The sequence below is a fragment of the Chiloscyllium plagiosum genome, unplaced genomic scaffold (assembly GCF_037043375.1).
Source record: "Chiloscyllium plagiosum isolate Xiang-an unplaced genomic scaffold, Cpla_swu_hap1 HiC_scaffold_13, whole genome shotgun sequence".
NCBI lineage: Eukaryota > Metazoa > Chordata > Chondrichthyes > Orectolobiformes > Hemiscylliidae > Chiloscyllium > Chiloscyllium plagiosum.
In genome coordinates, this window is record NW_028270151.1 from 67,524,836 (window position 1) to 67,545,160 (window position 20,325).

General features: G+C 41.8%; 1 protein-coding gene across 3 annotated transcripts in view; it reads left to right on the forward strand.

Moving 5' to 3' along the window:
- The window catches only part of LOC122556323 (calsyntenin-2), a 564,920-nt gene that overhangs the window by 480,596 nt on the left and 63,999 nt on the right, over nt 1-20,325 (forward strand). For all 3 annotated transcript variants that reach the window (XM_087993697.1, XM_087993698.1, XM_087993699.1), the window contains one exon: nt 1,412-1,574. In XM_087993697.1, coding sequence (XP_087849823.1) covers nt 1,412-1,574 — 163 coding nt within the window. The remainder of the gene's footprint in view (nt 1-1,411; nt 1,575-20,325) is intronic.

The following is a 20,325-nucleotide window of genomic DNA, read 5'->3' on the forward strand; positions in this document are numbered from 1 at the left end:
TCTTCCGTAAAGTGAATTATATTCCGCCTTTGCAAGTCCAGCAACATGCTGAACTGTCGATGACTATCAAAAAGGTTCCTGGTCCCATTTTTGGTCCTGCTCTGTCCATTTAAGTTAACCGCTTGCTGACTACTTGGCCTGACTACCTGCTTCCCTAAAGTACTTTTCAGACTCAACTTCTGTTTATTGCTGATTGTGAGCTGTCAGTTTCCTTTGTCCATTAATATCTGTGCAACTTGAGATTGTAAAAATCCATTCTTCAGGACACACAGAAGAGACATTCCCATGAGAAGTATCAGTTGACGATTATTTGCATTAATGAGCATGATGAATTTAAATATTCTGTTTGACAAATTAGAAGGAAAGTCTCGAGACATCTCTGGATTTGATAGGGGTCTATGGAATGTCGCAACACAATCAGTCTCAGTTTTCTTATGCAAATTTGACCAATTAGAAACTGTTCTCTGCAATGGCTCAGAAATGTCCATGATCTTAAGTAAATGAAGACTATAATAATTTTTTTTCGATTTGTTACTATCATAATCACCATTTTTAATATTCATATTCAAAGCAAATTTGCATTGCTGCTGATTACTCATAATGCGTTGCGTTTATGCAAGGGACTGTATTAAACTAAAATCTAACAATGTCATGAAATACAAGGATAATGTGCACCCTGAAGAAGGTAGATTTTTTATTTGCGGGAATACCCCAGGATTGAAGAATGAAGTAATTACCTTAAATTATATTCTACCCATGTGCAGCAAAGAATCAGTTGCTTTGTTTTAAAATAAATTACTGAGAACGGTAATTTACATACTTATTTTTCGTTGACAGAATGAATAAAAATGGATTTTCAGAGCTCAATTCTGACCCCTTGAATAATGATAAAATTCTGCTTACTCCATCTGCTTTAAGCAGACCCATTTGTTTTATGGTCCCCATCTCTTGCAAATATGGCTTTCAGATTAAAAACCAATTCTAAAATAGCAAGTGCATTCATGCTATGGAGGGCAAATGAATTCATCTTTAAATAGAGCTGGCAATTCTTTCAAATATGATTATAATTTAAATTACCACTGTCTTATTGGACTTTTATCATGGTAATCAAATTTCAGTCTATCTACAGGCATTTACCAAGCACAAGCAAGAATGTGCACACTATTAAATTTTTTCAATTCTGTCATAGCAATAACACATATTGTCTGTTATCCTGTCTTAATGTAATTTATTTTACAGGGATGGCCGTAAAACACTAAAATGAAGGACATTGTTGAATGAGCTTTAACATAAAATCAAAGTAAAAGGATAATTAAATGTTTTCTGCAATTTGGGATATTCTAAGAAAAATTGGTCGAAGGTGCTTGTGCTCCTCAGAATGAAATATAGCTAGTGTCTTTCTCCACTTCAGATCTGCGACAAGGAATGGCATTATTATGTCATTAATGTTGAGTTTCCTGTGGTGACGTTGTACGTGGATGGAGTCACTTACGACCCATACCTAGTGACGGATGATTGGCCAATCCACCCATCACACATTGACATGCAGCTCACTGTTGGAGCCTGTTGGCAAGGTAAGATTTTCAATTAGTGGGGAAGATGGGTAAAATTTGGGTTGAATTTTGATTATATTCCAAGTTAGCAAGAATTGAATATTGTCACAGGGTTTGTACCAAGCTTAAATCACAGATGTGGTATCAGAAGACTGCCTTATACAATGGTTAAGGTTATTCCTTTAGAAATGTCCTGGTTACATAGACTTATAGAGTAATACAAGTCCTTTCTATAGTCCAACTCTTCATTTGTGAGATTGACACTAAATCTATATGGATCAGAAATGGCTGGGTGAAACAAAGTGGAGTATATCAAGCTGTTGATCAAGTTTCCACTAATGGTATTAAATATATATATAGCTTCAGTAATGTGTGTATATGACTATGACAATTAATTATTTTGAGTTCTCTCATTTTTTTTCAATGGAATCTGAGTGTCTCTGGCAAGATCATCATTTGTTGCCCATAACTCATTGGTGTTGTATTTACCAATTTTATATAGATGTTTATCATTTGTTTTTAAATTCCTTTTTATTTAGTGTATAAATTTGGGATCACAAAGTGATCCATCTTCTATGTAGTGCATTAGATGATCAAGAAAAACCATTTATGTTTACCCCACTAAGGCCTTGTCTAAAATACTATGTTTTATGAATCATTAATACATTTTGGAGGATTGTTACATGTTTCTACTCTGCCTGATTTGTAGAGTATTGTTGAATAGATGATCTACTAAACCAAATGCAAAGCAAACCCCAGACCATAGTAATATTATGATTCTCATTATTATGTTTATTAAAATTATCATGTTAGATTTTACAAGTTGTAGAATTGGCATGTTTTGGATCAGATTGGTTGACGATTTATTAAATGTGCAAAAACTTTGTGTTTTCTTATTTACACTTCAATTACTTGGTTGAATGAAAAATTTAAATGAGGCAATGTGTTGCTATAGTAGCAGCAGTTAATTAGCATTGGTAATTATTTCTAATAGCTGTTGTGCTTTCAAGCACCTCAGCAGGCCCGGGTGTCCCTGGAGAGGGAGCACACAGCATCTACCAACACCCTCCACGCTTTCAGAGAGAGGTGGGCACCATGGGGTGTGGAGTGTTTTATTTCCCCCTTTGATTCTACCTTGATTTAGTCCCTGCCTTCCCCTCCACTTTTTTTGATCACTCAGCATTGCCCTTTGAGAAAGGCATTGCTTGTCACTGGCCACTCAGGTGTTTCCTTTCTTTCTGGTGGTGGAATATAAATAAAGGATTCTGCACTTATTGTTCTTCACTGTGGCGTACACCTGCACACACACGAAGAAAGAAAGAAAAAATAAAGACACCTCTGTTAACAGAAACCTGCAAGATTCCCTCCACTGTGGAAACAGGCCCTTAAGCTCAACAAGTCCATGCCGGACCTCCAAAGAGTAACCCACCCCTGACTCATGCACCTAACACTTTGGGCAATTCACCTGACATGTACATCTTTTGGAATGTGGGAGGAAACCGGAGCACCCGGAGAAAACCCGCACAGACACAGGGAGAATGTGCAAACGCCATGCAGACAGTTGCCCAAGGCAGGCGTCAAACCCAGGTTCCTTGCACTATGAGGCAGCAGTGCTAACCACTGAGTCACCATACCATCATTGTTGTGTAACATTGTGCCAATTTATAGCTGTAGGTTTAGAGGCTGATATCACAGAATTGCTACATTTACCCCACATTGTATAATGAGATGATGAAATATAGTACAAGAGATTGGGTGCTAGAACACAATAAGAGGGTTCAGTTTGATTGCTGAGGTTACTGCAAATTGCCCACATATCGGATAAGTACACTCTGGCTCATATCAAGCAAAGACTTACCATTGGGCCTGAAGTGCCAAATGAAAATAATATCTGTGGCAAAAACCACAATACAGCACTGTGGCAGGAGAAAATGAAATAAAATATTGTAGAATAAAAAGCCATTAAAGCATATTTACGTCCAAGTAAGTTGAACAATAACAGTTAAAAATTCTTGCAAAGGCTCCAAAATGTCTTGTAGGTAGAATGGCTCAGTGGTTAGCACAGCTGTCTTATAGCACCAGGGACTCAAGTTCAATCCCAGTCTTGGACAACTAGCTGTGAGGAGCTTGCACATTCTCCCCATGTCTGTGCAGGTTTCCTCCAGGTTCAACTGTTTTCTTTCATAGTCCAGAGATGTGTTGGTTTAGGTGGATTAGCCATGCTAAATTGCCCACAGTGTCCAGGGATGTGCAAGCTCGGTGGGTTATCCATGGGAAATGTGGGGTTATAGGGTATGAGTGTGGGTCTGGATTGGATGCTCTTTGGAGGGTTTGTGTGGACTTGATGGGCAGAGTGGCCTGCTTCCAGGCTGGAGGGATTCTATGATGATGCTAAGTCGGTCCATTCAATTTTCCTAAATAGTCTTCCATACCTTTGAAGAGTGTAAAGTCACTCGTGGAAATAATTGTCCATGTGCTTTGGCATTTCAGTGGATGCCTAGAACCTCCAACAGTTATCCTCTGTATTCTCAGATTCAGGAGGCTTAAAATTAAAAATCTGTAAGGGTTCTTATTCAGACAGCTCCTCATGCAAAGTCTATGTCTGTTTTCCTTTGGCATGAGGACAAAACTGTACTTGGCTGTGATGAGCCTTCTCTACTTCAAATATTTAACGATTGACTGACAAACTAACTCTCCTGCTTGCACGTGAAGAATGATTTACCTGGGGAAGGAATAGAAGCCTTTGTGGAACTGTAACTCAATGAGAAAATAGAAAAAAGGGAGGTGTTGTTAAGACTTACCTTCTACACAAAAGACTAACATGTCTGCATCCAAAAAGACACAGTAGTGGATTGAATATAATTTAGGAAGGGTGTTAATTTTTTATCTCAAAAAGCTGGTAAGAAATCACAGTCTCACTAACTTGTTCACAGTAGCGTTTTGTACAGCACCATTGCAGTTGAATAAACAGAGCATGAAAGTGACAAACAAAAACAGAAATTGCTGGACAAACTCAGCAGGTGAGGCAGTATCTGTGGAGAGAAATCAGAGTTAACATTTCAGATCGAGTTCCGAAAAAGGGCCAAAGTGTTAACTCTGATTTCTCTCCACCGCTGCCTCCGGAGCTGCTGAGCTTTTTCCAGCAATTTCTGTCTTTTTTCTGATTTCCAGCATTCACAGTTTGTTTTTATTTAGAGTATAAAAGTGATTATGTAAGTATTCTCTACACACACACACACACACACCCCTGCTGCCTGTTTTTCTGGGATAATTATTGATTGGTTACTAATTTTAAAAATGTCTGACACAAGCAATAATATTGAATTCACAATCGGAACCAGTACAGTGAAGAGTCAAGTAGGACTTTTCCAAATAATGAGACATCTGTTTTGTTGCTCTACTAATGTCACAAATCACAAACACTATTAAATGCTCTAAATTGAGAACTTTTCCATTAGATGTTAGAGCATTTATTAGAGGAAGCTGATCAACTGTAGGGTATGAATTCCATAACTGCCGAACTCACCAATTCAATCAGTTTTCTGTCTGCAGACATCTATTTGATTGCTATGGTCTGATAGTGGGAAATCACAGCATGGTAAAATTTCTTGCAAACAGCTATGGGTGAATGCAATGTATTTAGCAATTTAAGATCTGGTATTCTGTTTCAATTACCTAGACACATATCTGTTTCAAATAAAGATGTACATTTTATTAAATCTATTAGTAATGTCAGCTAACATTTTACTTGCACAATAAAACCTCCAACAACCTCTAACTGACTCTGATCATGTTAAACATCTGGCACAGTAAACTTTATTTAAAAAGAGATTCTGCGATGCAAAATATTTAATAAAATATCAAGATAGAATTTACAGTTTTATGAATATTTTTGAGTTCCCTACATATAGACGACAGATGTGCGCACACACACACACACAAGAAATGAGAGAGAGAAAATGTGCAGAGAGAGGAGAGAGAAACACAAAAGTTGAGGGATAGCAGGCACAAATCCACACACAAACATATGACTTATTAGATTTATGCAATGTGAACAAGCTGTTTCATGTCTTACTGCTATTATTTCAATAGATTCCTTCAGAGTGCTTCACAAGGGGATAGTGAACAGGGAAGAGTCTAGAAAATCAGTTCCTGATGGTCCACAAAAGGATTGGGAGATGCACTTGTAACCTGGAGTCAAAGAAATAGAAGGAGTGAGGTACAAGGCTGAGGAAGTGAACTTAGATACAGTGGAGTGATACGATACAAGGATTTGCCATGATTTCAAAATACTTCTGCACAAAATACATCATAACTGACTTTTGCTTAGTGTGCTAGGTGACATGATGTGGAGTTGCTGGTGTTGGACTGTGGTGGACAAAGTCAGAGGTCATACAGCACCAGATTATAGTCCAATAGGTTTATTTGAAATTACAAGCTTTCCGAGTGCTGCTCCTTCATCAGGCAAAATGGAGGGAAGCGCACAGGCACAGAATATTTAGGAATAAATTACTGAGATGCTGGAATCTGTACTGAAAACAACAAATGCTGAGATCATAGTGGGTCAGATAGCATCCATGGAGAGAGAGCAGCTAACATTTCAAGTTTAGATGACTCTTCATCAGAGCTGCAGCAGTTGATTAAACAAAATGTAGGATCAAGTTACTGCAGATGCTGGAATCTGTACTGAAAACAATAAATGCTGGAGATCACAGCAGGTCAAATAGCAGCCACGGAGCTAACGTTTAAAATCTGGATGACTTTTCATCAGCTCTTTATAGAATTTTTCTGCAGAGAGATTTAGATTCTCTACAATACCCTTCAGCCCAACAAGTCCATACCGCCCCTCTGAAGAGAAACCCACTCAAACCCCTACCCTATATTTACCCCTGACTAACACTACGGGCAATTTAGCATGGCCAGTTCACTTGACCTGCACATCTTTGGATTGTGGGAGGAAACCCACACAGACACAGGGAGAATGAGCAAACTCCACATGGACAGGTGGAAATTGAACTCAGGACCCTGGTGCTGTGAGGCGGCAGTGCTAACCACTGAGCCACCATGCCATCATTGCAAGGTAATTATAGGTAATTAAGAGTGTCAAAAGATAGTACAAATGATGTGAGTGGAGCATAGACAGGCTGAATAACAAGTCCTTGCAAGTGCTCAAAAGTGTCAGATGGTGAGAGTAAAGTATCAACAGTTGAATAAAAAGTGAAAGGATGAACTATGATTTGATTAATTAAGGCAGAGAGAATGAAAAATAGAAAATAAGATATTTCTAGAGACAAACCAAATGGCTGGAATAAAATGATACGTAGAAGAGTGGCATGACGAGGGTCTCACCAAAGTATCAAGCAATCCAAAACTGTACAAACTAATTGAGGTCGAGAGATCATAACAGTTATGGTGACGGTTTCAAAACAGCACAGTAATGAAGATTTTACAGACACAGAACCGTATGTTGGGGATACATGTATCGCATCATGAACGCAAGATCACAGTTGAGGCAGTCTTCATGGGTACGGAACTTGGCTATCAGCTTCTGCTGGTGAATTCTGCATTGCTTTGTATCTTGAAGGCCATCTTGGAGGATGCTTACCTGACTCGGATGCAATTGTTGCACAGTGTCCTTTTGTCCGTAGTCGTAGCGTCTGCACGGCCTTGCTGATACACCAATGCTCGGAGCATCCTTGCCTGCTGCATGTGAGGTAGACAACATTGGTCAAGTCAATGAGTGCCTGCTGTGTACATGGTGAGTGGTGTTCCTATGAGTGATGGTAGTATCCATGTCAATGATCTGACAGAGGTTGCCATGGTTGGGTTGTATGGTGTTCTGGTCATTGTTTTCATGAAAGCTGGATGACTTGCAATGAGCAATGGTCTGTTTGAGGTTTGACGGTTGTTTGAAGGTGAGAAGTGGAGGCTTAGCGAAGGCCCTGGTGAGATGCTCATCATCAATGATGACATTTTGAACGCTGCAAAGAACATGACATAGCTTCTCCACTCTGGGGGAGTATAGGACAATAAAGGGTGCCTCAGTACCTCACTCTACTACAAGGCTACAGCCTTCAAGGAGAAACTGATAGTCAAGCGACATAACATGGGCTCAACCATGATCTTGGGTTCATGTCGCGGTACATGTAACCCCACCACACTGTTCTGTGTTTGTAAAAATTTACTGTTTTGTTTTGACACCATCACTTTGATAACTTATGGTCTCGCTATCTCAATTGGTTTGTACAGTTTTGGATTACTTGCTATTTTGGTCAGACCCTCATCATGTGACTCTTACACCTATCATGTTATTCCAGCCATTTAATTTGTCTGTAGCACCATCTTATTTTTTATTATTAATAATTATCTCTCTGCCTTAATTAATCACATCCTAGTTCATCTCTTCAGTCAATTTGCTATTCAGCTATTGACACTTTACCACACTGTTTGACACGTTTGATCACCTGCAAGACTTGTTATTCAGCCTGTCTACTCCTGCTATTTGTATGATCCTTTGGCACTCTTAATTACCTAGAATTATCTTGCAATGATCCCTCTGGATTACAAAGGAGTAATGCTCTGAAAGCTTGTGATTTCAAATAAACCTGTTGAACTACAGAGGTAAATTATTGCAGATGCTGAAATCCACTGAAAACAACAAGTGCTGGAGATCACAGTGGGTCAGACAGCATTCATGGAGAGAGAGCAAGTTAACGTTTTGAGTCCAGATGACTCTTCATTAGAGCTGAAATGAAGTGTGGAGGGGACAGCGGTTATGGGGATGCCGGGGGGGGGGGGGGGGGGGGGTGGAGGGGGGATGTGGGGGTAGTGGGTGTAGGTTGCTTTGGAGAAAAGATGTTGATAGATAGTTCAGATTCAGTGATCAGAATGTGCGAATAACAGAACAATGGTGTGTCTCAGGCCAGGCTTGAAAGGACACAGTCCCCCTGGGTTGGGGGGAGGGGAGAGAGGAGATGATAACAGAATGTAACAAGCTAAAAGAAAGTAAATAAGTGGTAGATTGTTCACAATTTGAAGGCATTGAACTCAATATTATGAAAAAGGGCTCATGCCCAAAACATCGATTCTCCTGCTCCTTGGATGCTGCCTGACCTGCTGCACTTTTCCAGCAACACATTTTCAGCTCTGATCTCCAGCATCTGCAGTCCTCACTTTCTCCAACTCAATATTATGTCCAGTAGGCTGTAAAGTACCTAGTCTGAAGATGAGATGTTGTTTCTTCAGCTTGTGCTGTGATTCACTGGAACACTGCAGCATGCCTAGCACAGACAAGCATGCATGCAAACAGGACGCTGTGTTAAAATGACCGACTGCGGGAAGGTCGGGATCTTACTTGCGCACAGACCAGATCCCACTGCTGTGAGTGATAGGAAGGGGCAAGGATGGAAGCATGGGTGATAGGTCGGATGCAGTTGAGGGCCCTGTCAATCTCAGTGGGTGGGAAACCACGGTTATGGAAGAAGCAAGCCATGGCAGCAGCGTTGTTTTGGAAGGTGGCATCATACAAACAGATACGATGTAGGCGAAGGAATTGGGAGCATGGGATGCAGTCCTTGCCCTTGTAGGGGTGTGACGAGCTGTGGTGAAGGTAGCTATGGGAGTCTATAGCTTTGTAGTGGACTGTAACCTGGTGTCATGTGACTTCTGACTTTGTTGAGTGACAAAAATGCAGTTGCGAAAGAGAGAAATGTTAAATCTGTTTCTTTCTCCAAAGATGCTGCCAAACCTGCTGAGCTCCTCTAACAACTTCTAAGGTCTCCAATATCTGCGATAGTTTATTTGAAGGATCCAATACAGCTTGGCAAGAACAGATGAAATGGAGGTCTAGAGCTAATCAGGAGAATACTCCAAACACAGAATGATGGGATTGTATTATAGACCCCCTAATAGTCAGAGAGCAATTGAGAAACAAATTTGTAAGGAGATCTCAGCTATCTGTAAGAATAATAGGGTGGTTATGGAAGGGGATTTTAACTTTCCAAACATAGACTGGGACTGCCATAGTGTTAAGGGTTGAGATGCAGAGGAATTTGTTAAGTGTGTACAAGACAATTTTCTGATTCAGTATGTGGATGTACCTACTAGAGAAGGTGCAATACTTGACCTACTCTTGGAAAATAAGTCAGAGCAGGTGATTGAGGTGTCAATGGGGGGGAACTTTGGGGCCAGCGACCATAATTCTATTAGATTTAAAATAGTGATGGAAAAGGATAGACCAGATCTAAAAGTTGAAGTTCTAAATTGGAGAAATGCCAATTTTGATCGTATTCGGTGAGAACTTTCAAAAGCTGATTGGGGGCAGATGTTCACAGGTAAAGGGACGGCTCGAAAATGAGAAGCTTTCAGAAATGAGATAACGAGAATCCAGAGACAGTATATTCTTGTCAGGATGAAAGGAAAGGCTGGTAGATATAGAGAATGCTGGATGACTAAAGAAATTGAGGGTTTGGTTAAGAAAAAGAAGGAAGCATATGTAAGGTATAGACAGGATAGATCGAGTGAATCCTCAGAAGAGTATAAAGGCAGTAGGAGTATACTTAAGAGGGAAATCAGGAGGGCAAAAAGGGGACATGAGATAGCTTTGGCAAATAGGGTTAGGGAGAATTCAAAGGGTTTTTACAAATACATTAGGGACAAAAGTGTAACTAGGGAGAGAATAGGGCCCCACAAAGATCAGCAAGGCAGCCTTTGTATGGAGCCCAGGAGATGGGGAAAATACGAAATGAGTATTTTGCATCAGTGTTTACTGTGGAAAAGGACATAGAAGATATAGAATGTAGGAAAACAGATGGTGACATCTTAAAAAATGTCCATATTACAGAGGAGGAAGTGCTGGATGTCTTGAAACGTGTGAAAGTGGATAAATCCCCCCGACCTGATCAGGTGTACCGCAGAACTCTGTGGGAAGCTCGGGAAGTGATTGCTGGGCTTCTTACTGAGATATTTATATCATCGATAGTCGCAGGTGAGGTGCCGGAAGACTGGAGGTTGGCTAACATGGGGCCACTGTTTAAGAAAGCTGGTAAGGACAAGCCAGGGAACTACAGACCAGTGAACATGACATCGGTGGTGGGCAAGTTGTTGGAGGAGATCCTGAGGGTCAGGATGTACATGTATTTGGAAAAGCAAGGACCAATTAGGGATAGTCAGCATGGCTTTGTGCATGGGAAATCATGTCTCACAAACTTGATTGAGTTTTTTGAGGAAGTAACAAAGAGGATTAATGAGGGCAGAGAGGTAGATGTGATCTATATGGACTTCAGTAAGGTTTTCGACAAGGTTCCCCATGAGAGACTGGTGAGCAAGGTTCAATCTCATGGAATACAGGGAGAACTAGCCATTTGGATACAGAACTGGCTCAAAGGTCGAAGACAGAGGGTGGTGGTGCAGAGTTGTTTTTCAGACTGGAGGCCTTTGACCAGTGGAGTGCCACAAGGATCGGTGCTGGGTCCTCTACTTTTTATCATTTACATAAATGTTTTGGATGTGAGCGTAAGAGGTACAGTTAGTAATTTTGCAGATGACACCAAAATTGGAGGCGTAGTGGACAGCGAAGAGGGTTACCTCAGATTACAACAGGATCTTGATCAGATGGGCCAATGGACTGAGAAGTGGCAGATGGAATTTAATTCAGGTAAATGCAAGGTGCTGCATTTTGGGAGAGCAAATCATAGCAGGACTTGTACACTTAATGGTATGGTCCTAGGGAGTGTTGCTGAACAAAGAGACCTTGGAGTGCAGGTTCATAGCTCCTTGAAAGTGGAGTCGCAGGTTAATAGGATAGTGAAGAAGGCGTTTGGTATGCTTTCTTTTATTGGTCAGAGTATTGAGTACAGGAGTTGTGAGGTCATGTTGCAGCTCTGCAGGACAATGGTTAGACCACTGTTGGAATATTGCGTGCAATTCTGGTCTCCTTCCTATAGGAAAGATGTTGTGAAACATGAAAGGGTTCAGAAAAGATTTACAAGGATGTTGCCACGATTGGAGGACTGAGCTATAGGGAGAGGCTGAAGAGGCTGAGGCTGTTTTCCCTGAAGCGTGGAAGGTTGAGGGGTGACCTTATAAAGGTTTACAAAATCATGAGGGGCATGAATAAGATAAATAGACAAAGTCTTTTCCCTGGGGTCGGGGAATCCAGAACTAGAGGGCATCGGTTTAGGGTGAGAGGGGAAAGATATAAAAGAGACATAAGGGGCAACTTTTTCACACAGAGGATGGTACGTGTATGGAATGAGCTTCCAGAGGATGTGGTGGAGGCTAGTACAATTGCAATATTTAAAAGGCATATGGATGAGTATATGAATAGGAAGGGTTTGAAGGGATAAGGCCAGGTGCTGGCAGGTGGAACTAGATTGGGTTGGGATATCTGGTCAGCATGGACAGGGTGGACCCAAGGGTCTGTTATATGACTCTATAACTGGGGGTTGCAAAGGATGAAAAAGGGGACAGTATTTGGGAAATAAGTTCTACAGTTCATGAAGATCTAAAGAACACGGGGAACTTTGCAGTGGAAGTCAGAAGTACTTAGTTGCTGATCTAGATGTGGGAAAAGATAACATTGCTTATAATGACGCTAAAATGAAGGAAATTTGACCCAAAATTCAGCAATTGCTTAGGAGCTTATCATGGTGAACAGGTAGTGTTGGGAATTTTTAGTGGATTTGTGAATGATTGCCATGAGTTATGTGAGATGTTGTTACTGAATTGGAGAACAGAATGGTTGAAGCTCCTGTCCACAGCATAGCTAATTACAGGCAAGAGGATATATCATGCTGGGGGAGAGATAGTCCGAAAGGAATGGGGAAATCATAGCACGGTGAAAATAAATCATCGATGGGAGACAGTGCAAGGAGAATGGATTACTTGACAGTATGAAAATGGCAAGGAAGTTATGAGGACAGGCGAAACAATAAACTTTTGAAACAAGTCACCAGAATATCAGTAGTAACTAAATTGCTGTCAACTGGACTGGACAGAAAGAATAGAGACAGGATTGACTGAAAATTGGTACTCAGTGAACATCTAGGTTTCCTTCGGTCTGTGTACCTGGATCATTTCCAGGAGGAGAGGGTGATTGGCAGTCTGTTCGACCAACCTGTTGGCTTTTTTAGTGACTGAGCAGAAACCAGATCGAACTTTGCAGTCAGCTTTTGGCAGCCCCACAGAGGCCACAAACATGACGGGGGAACTGACGGTGGTTTTGCAGCAGCTGGCTGAGGGCTAGGATACCATCTTGCCATCCAGCTGTGGAAATGCTGTCTGTCTCATCGAACTGTGGCCATCGAGTGCCCTTGCATCTCTTTGGCCTGGCAACTGTGATCACTTTAATGCAAGGAGTCTCAAAATTTCCTTCAGAGGGCACCCCCATTGTGAGATATCTGGGCTCCTTCTGTCCTCCTTCCACTTTCTCCTCCGTCAGCAGCTTCCTTCTGAGACAGTGACATCGCTGATGTACCTATGATTTATGGCCTCCCACCAGCCCTGGTGATCTACCTACTGTATTCATTTGATTTATATATTTGTGCTCTCTGGCACTAATAGGTCATCGCTACAAAAATTGCACCTCTGACTCTGATATAATCTGGGATTGGAATCCAGAAATTTAGCAGATTTCAGAGTTCTAACCCCAAAACAAAACTCCAGCGCTAAGTCTCTACATGTTACTTTTCTGTCCATTCTATCACTGGTGGATCATTAACCTTTAATAGGTTAAAGATCCCCAAGTTCCTTCAAACATCTCCATGGACAGTCTGAACCATCTATTACTCATCCACAGCTCCTTCGGATGGCAGTAGCATTTCTATTTGGATTCTTAATCCATATCTATTACCAACATCCTAACTATCATAACCATCTTGCTAATCGTAGTGAGTGGTCTGTTAGGCACATTAAAACTGCTCCTTTTGATGTGTTTTTGAGGCTCCTATAGATGTAAATGTGAAGTCAACCCCTTTGCTATGGTGGGCAGCTGAATCTTCTGCACTGGGGTGCATCTATAAACGTACCAGTGCAATATAGAGGTCAATATTCTTCTTCAAGAGCGACTCAACTACCCTGATGCCATGTTCAGCTTTCCTGTTCAGTTGTGGGTACTTCAGCAAGCTTGTGACATTTTCAAAACCAGAATGGGCTTCAATTGGCTGAAGCACTCATTTGTGAACTCTGTGACCCTTATCTAAAAAGACCAAATCTAAAATACCATGCATTTCAATTATCCATTGCCAAACTGATAGTTTCAGCCATAGCTGCTGCATGCAACTTCTAACTTCTTTTCATGGGGAGAAATAATCAATGACATCAAGATAAGTCCTTCCATTAAAGCAAATAGATTTTGGCCCATGGTCTGGTGGGGAAGGTCATGGGTATCAATGGCTTTTGTTACTCTCGGCTGTGGATGGCTCAGGTCTCTCAAGCTGTGATGAGAACCTCAAAGTTCTTGAAATTATCAGGACATGACACAACTGACTGAGCTCTGGCACTGAACTTGTTGATTCGCAAGTGTGCCTGGCACTTCCTTCTGTCATCTTCCTGAAGTAAAGCTAAAATAACCAATCATTCAACATGAAGTAATCTCTTGCAAGCCCATGTAACCAAGAAAGCCTCCCTCTCAATCACAGTATATTATGTTTGTGTATCTGTTAGCATTTGTGATGCATAGAACATCAGCTTGTGACAATTATCTGGTTGCGGACTGGAGTCAAGGCTCAGTGCAGTCTGGGGTCAAGGCCCAGTGCGGACTGGAGTCAAGGCCCAGTGCGGTCTGGAATCAAGGTCCATTGCAGTCTGGAGTCAAGGCCCAGTGCGGACTGGAGTCAAAGCCCAGTGCGGTCTTGAGTTAAGGCCCAGTGCGGACTGGAGTCAGGGCCCAGTGCGGACTGGAGTCAAGGCCCAGTGCGAAATGGAGTCAAGGCCCAGTGTGGACTGGAGTCAAGGCCCAGTGCGAAATGGTGTCAAGGCCCAGTACGGACTGGAGTCAAGGCCCAGTGCGATCTGGAGTCAAGGCCCATTGCGGACTGGAGTCGAGGCCCAGTGCGGTCTGGAGTCAGGGCCCAGTGCGGTCTGGAGTCAAGGCCCAGTGCGGTCTGGAGTCAAGGCCCAGTGCGGTCTGGAGTCAAGGCCCAGTGCGGACTGGAGTCAAGGCTCAGTGCGGTCTGGAGTCAAGGCTCAGTGCGGTCTGGAGTCAAGGCCCAGTGCGGACTGGTGTCAAGGTCCAGTGCGGACTGGAGTCAGGGCCCAGTGCACTATGTCTGTAGCGGATGTATTGATTGCAATGATAGTGAGAAAGGATGGATTTGTGTAGATTAGCTAAGACATGAATGATGTTATCATGTCCTTGATCTTTTCTTGTGAATTCCAGTACCATTTTACATCTTCTTGAGGTATTGTCTCACAATTTCTGTAGTAGCTGCCAAGTGAGGCAAACAATTTCACCGATGGTTTTACCATCCCTAAGAATCTTTGGAGATCCTGGACTGACCTTGAAGTGGAGAACTCTGCAATGGTTTTAATTTCCCATGGATCCACATCTATATCTTCTGTCCCAAGAACCAAAATATATTACTTGGAGAATTCTCGCTTACTGTTAAGAGTAAGTCATTCTGCTTGTAAGCACTTTAAGTCTACGAGTACTCTTTGAACATGCTCTTGAACTATTCCCCGTATATAAATATGGTAAGCATCCATGATTGCACGATCAGTGGCACTGATAGGAACCTGCTACTTGCTTCCAGTTTTGTGAGACCCTACTTTTGGGTAACTTAGTTAACTCATGTCAACCGTAGACATAGGGTGGAATTTCTCCCAACTTACCACAGTAAGGTTAACACCATTAAAATAGTGCTGTTAGGCTGGAGTGCAGTAACTATGCCTGAGCTGTACTCAGTTGACATACTGAGAAGGGAAATTATGCCCCTTCTTGCAAATTGCTTGTCAGCTTGCCTCACTAATGGATGCAGAACCTTCCTGTTTTAACATTTTTCTTCAGTGTAATGTTGTGTTCAGTATTCAACTGAGAAATTGTTTACTCTGAGATAACTATTCCTGTGTTCTCAGTGGCCCATCCCTGAATTTAAGGACGTTTGCCACCCTCCCCCATACCACAACACCTAAATTAATGACAGAAGTCACAAATAAGACAAAAAGAAGTAAAAGCTCCTCACAGTTAAACTAGCGACTCTTGGGTATGGGGTACCCTGGAAAACCAGGCCACATAGGTCCACTAGGAGAAAGTGAGGACTGCAGATGCTGGAGATCAGAGCTGAAAAATGTGTTGCTGGAAAAGCGCAGCAGGTCAGGCAGCATCCAAGGAGCAGGAGAATCGACGTTTCGGGCATAAGCCCTTCTTCAGGAATGTGGTAAGCATCCATGATTGCACGATCAGTGGCACCGGTAGGAACCTGCTGAAGAAGGGCTTATGCCCGAAATGTCGATTCTCCTGCTCCTTGGATGCTGCCTGACCTGCTGCGCTTTCCCAGCAACACATTTTTCAGCACACAGGTCACGCCAAGATAAGACTTCCACTACAGGTATAGACCGCCGTGCCAGGAGGAGACTTTCATGTGGCCTGGTGGGATACCTGAAAGCATCAAAGAAGACCTCCATGCCAGGTTACAGACAGGTCTCCAGTCTGAGACCTCCATGCCAGGTTACAGACAGGTCTCCAGTCTGAGACCTCCATGTCAGGTTACAGACAGGTCTCCAGTCTGAGACCTCCATGCCAGGTTACAGACAGGTCTCCAGTCTGAGACCTCCATGTCAGGTTACAGACAGGTCTCCAGTCTGAGGCCACCCCTCCTGGACAACACTGCCTCACCCATGGGCCTCTTACCCGCACCCCCTCCTCCCCCCGTCCTCCAGGTGTGAGGCCTACACCACCTAAATCGGTTTATTCCCAATAATCGCCACTCTGCTGCTCTGTGCTACTTTAGTAGAGGGCTTTCCTACCTTTATTTCTAAAATGGAGGATTCCATAGGTAAAATGGAGCGTGCACGACTTTTCATGGCTTCACTTTATGAATCCTGCCATTTGCAGCTTTAAATTCACATTTTAATTATAATTTTTATTGAATGATTCCCACTCATCCAGTTTAAGTAAATGATACTCCCTAAATGATCCTGCTCTCCTGAAACATCTCTGTCTTTTTGAGCAGCCTGAATAAAGTCACTCAAACATTCTGCTCTTTTTAGAGCAGGTCTGCTTAGGCTTTTAGTTATTGGTTTCATGATCTCCCTGGTTCTGTAACCTCACTTTTCTTATAGCCCTTCATTTCCCTTTCTGTTGCCATGCTTCATGATGCCAGATCACTCTGTGGGCGATGTTCAATCTGAACTATAAGTAGTTTTTTAACTACTTACTTTCCAGCCTGGATTACTGAGCCATTTCATAACTTCTCCTCATCCATCAGGAATTTCAAGCTTTACTCACAGAGACCCTGACGCCTGTCCCCTTACTAGTGAAGAAGGGCCTGTGCCCGAAACGTCGAATCTCCTGTTCCCTGGATGCTGCCTGACCTGCTGTGCTGTTCCAGCAATAAAGTTTCAACTTTGATCTCCAGCATCTGCAGACCTCACTTTCTCCCCTTACTAGTGAACTCTGACCCGGGACCACTAAATCCTGTACCGTGATGCAATTGAAATATGCTTTGGGCTGACTAATTCTCCTTTTCCAGAGAGTCACTAATTCTGCAGTTGCAGAGCATCTGTTAGTAGATCTGAAATGCCTTTACCAGGCACACTAGAGTATTTTTTCCTTGTTGAGGATTGCTGCAGGTGTTTTGTCTGTAAAATTCATAAATGTTCAGCTCTCAGGCTGTGTGAATATGAGCCACTGGCAGCACAGTTTGAAGATCTCTCACTGTTGCTCAACTTGTATTGTCAAACCAAGTCTGCAGAGCTGCCTGTATAGACATACCAGCTCACTGCACTGTATCAGCTGCTGCTCATCTGAACGTTGCTGCCACTATCCTCTTCAAATGTAGGAAACTCCAGGGCCTGTTCAGTCAAGTGTGGTACAGGAAAACCACTCGGCAGTCTGACCAGAAGCTGATTTGTAGTTATTAAGCTGTAGTTTCTTGCATGTTAACAACAAGTTGTAGGTTACATTGATATGATGTGTACTGTTCCGAGGTCTGTGAGGAATACCAGATTTTAGACACACCCATTCAAGATCCTAAGCTATTCTGTCCACAATATGCCATTTAACATGATAATGGCTGGTGCTTACAGCATTCCTCAGTATTAATACTTCCAAATTTGTTAACAACACTGTACAGCATAGAGCAAAAAAACTAATATGTGCTTTCTTAACTGCTAACAAAAGTCAAGTAGCTAAATTATAGAGATTTAGAAAATGATTTAAGGTTATGTCTAGGTGCTTTAACTTGATATATGGTCAAGGGCATGCGTGGATGGTTAGGAAACAACGAATGGATTAAATACCGATGCTAGTGATGATTTATTTTTGCAAAGATCCATCAACCAATCATCTAGCTGATCTAAATACTGAAGCAGTATAGACCTCCATCATGAACCTTTCAAAAAGAAAGATCTCTTGAGAACTGATGACATCACAATTTGTAGCAAAATGCAGAAGACTGATATTATTGATAAAACCCCTGATGTCACCCACCTAGAGAATAAAAGATAATTGGGACCCGCATCAACTGCAAGTTCCCCTCCAAGTCACTCACCAATCTAACTTGAAACAATATCACTGTTCATTCACTGTCTTGGCAATGAGGGACAGGCATTAAATGATTGCCTAACCAGGGACGCCCACACCCCATAAGCTAATAAATAAGAAAAACATTACCATAGGCTCTAATATATCTTTCTTGCATTTAGTGCTAGCACAGGCGACTATTTTTCCTATTATAAATGAAAGATGGTTTTTCTTTGCTCAACTGGATGGGATGATATGGAAGATGATTCACTTGGCATGTTAATGACTGCAATAGATGAGATGGAGCAGTTTTTCTTTCCATGTCTTGTATTGTATTTGCGCACTGTTATCTCTATAATTCCAAATTTTGGTGCTCATATAGATATAATCTGTGATTTATGATCTTTTGAATTATGACGCCACCTAGCGTAAGCAGGAACCGTAACTGGACGTTGTTTTCAGTGAAATACAAGGTAGGTTTGGAAAGCTCAGAAAGACATAAGTGTTTTTGTCTTGTTGAAATGCATATAACTTAATAAAAAGGTGGTAATTTTAGCATTTTCAATCCATCATCTCATTGTGCTGTAAAAGATATTGAATATTCTCGCAAGATGTCGATAAATTCACTTGCATGCCCTCTGTCCAAGGCATTTCCTTGGCTCATCTACTATCTGCAGATGCTTTATTCTGAGCTGTTTTCTTGGCAGTAGTGGTTTGCACTCTGAGGGCAGGGTGAGGAGGCAGGTCCTGAGTGTACTTCAGCTGGAACAGAAATTAGGCCTGTGCTGTTGGCAATATTGTGAAGCACATGCTGGCCATCTAAGTAACTCGCCCCAGGGTGGTAACCCAACTGAAATAAGAATAACACGTGCCTCAGCAGATGTGACAATATCTGTGGAGAGAGAAACACAGTCAGATTTCCCCAGCTTTATGAATGGTGCCATAGAATATAATGCTAAGGATGTTATGCTAAATCTTTATAAATTATTGGTTGGGCTTTGAAGTATTGTGCCCAGTTTCAGACACCACAGTTATAGGATATATATCAGCATTATAACATGGATGCAGAGGTGCTTTAGTGGGTAAGAGGGACTTCGGTTATTTGCAGAGACTGGAGAAAATGACCTTGTTTTCCTTATAAGAGAGAAGGATGATCAAATCATTCTATAAAGAGGATTCTGATATTCAACTGAACAGAACTGAAGTGATACCATTCCATATGTGTTGAAACTATTAAATTACTTTTACAAACTGAATTGTTGGTTTCATCTATTTAGTATAGAAGATACTAATTTCTGCAGCACTCCCAAGGCTGTGAAGAGCTGTCAATTCTTAAAGGATAACAGGCTGAGATGTGAGAACAAATATCCACTTGATAGAATAAACATTTATAAACATAGAGAAGTTTTGCATAAAATTTTAATACACGAAAGTTTAATTTTGAATGCAATTACATCAGGAAGTGAACCCTCAGTGTTCAGGACCACCAGCTTGCTTCAGCTTTGAGAAAGTAAATAAACAATTATTTTCAGTGAGTACCACAAGAAAGAAAGAATGAGTAAATACTCTCATTTTTATTCCCCCAGGGATAAAATCCACCAACGTTTGGCAAAATCTTTCCAGGCCCTGAATAATTTGGCTGTCACATTTTCCAACTAAATTCTGGATGTAGTTCTTGCTAGTGAACAGCAAGAGGCCTAATAACATGGGTTATTGGTTAGTATCACCCTGATTACAACCTAATCTCACCTCATTAATGTGCAAGGTCTCATTCTTCCACTCACTGGGGAGAAACTAGACACTGAGAATTCCTGACATGAGTGGGTACCTGCTGACTTCAATTTGCCACTTACTCATGTTGACTATATTTTGGACATCATGCACCAACATCTTAAGGCAAACTCCATGGGCAGTGTCTGTGCAAACCCCAGATCCATGTACCTGGCACCTGACATGTATCAACCACTCTGCACACCGATGGCTCATCTCCGATCTGCACTTGTATCAGTCCACTTCTGCACTGCTGTGCTGTCTTCCTATCATTGCAATGCTGCTGCACCCAGCACTCATTCATTACATACCTACCTGGAT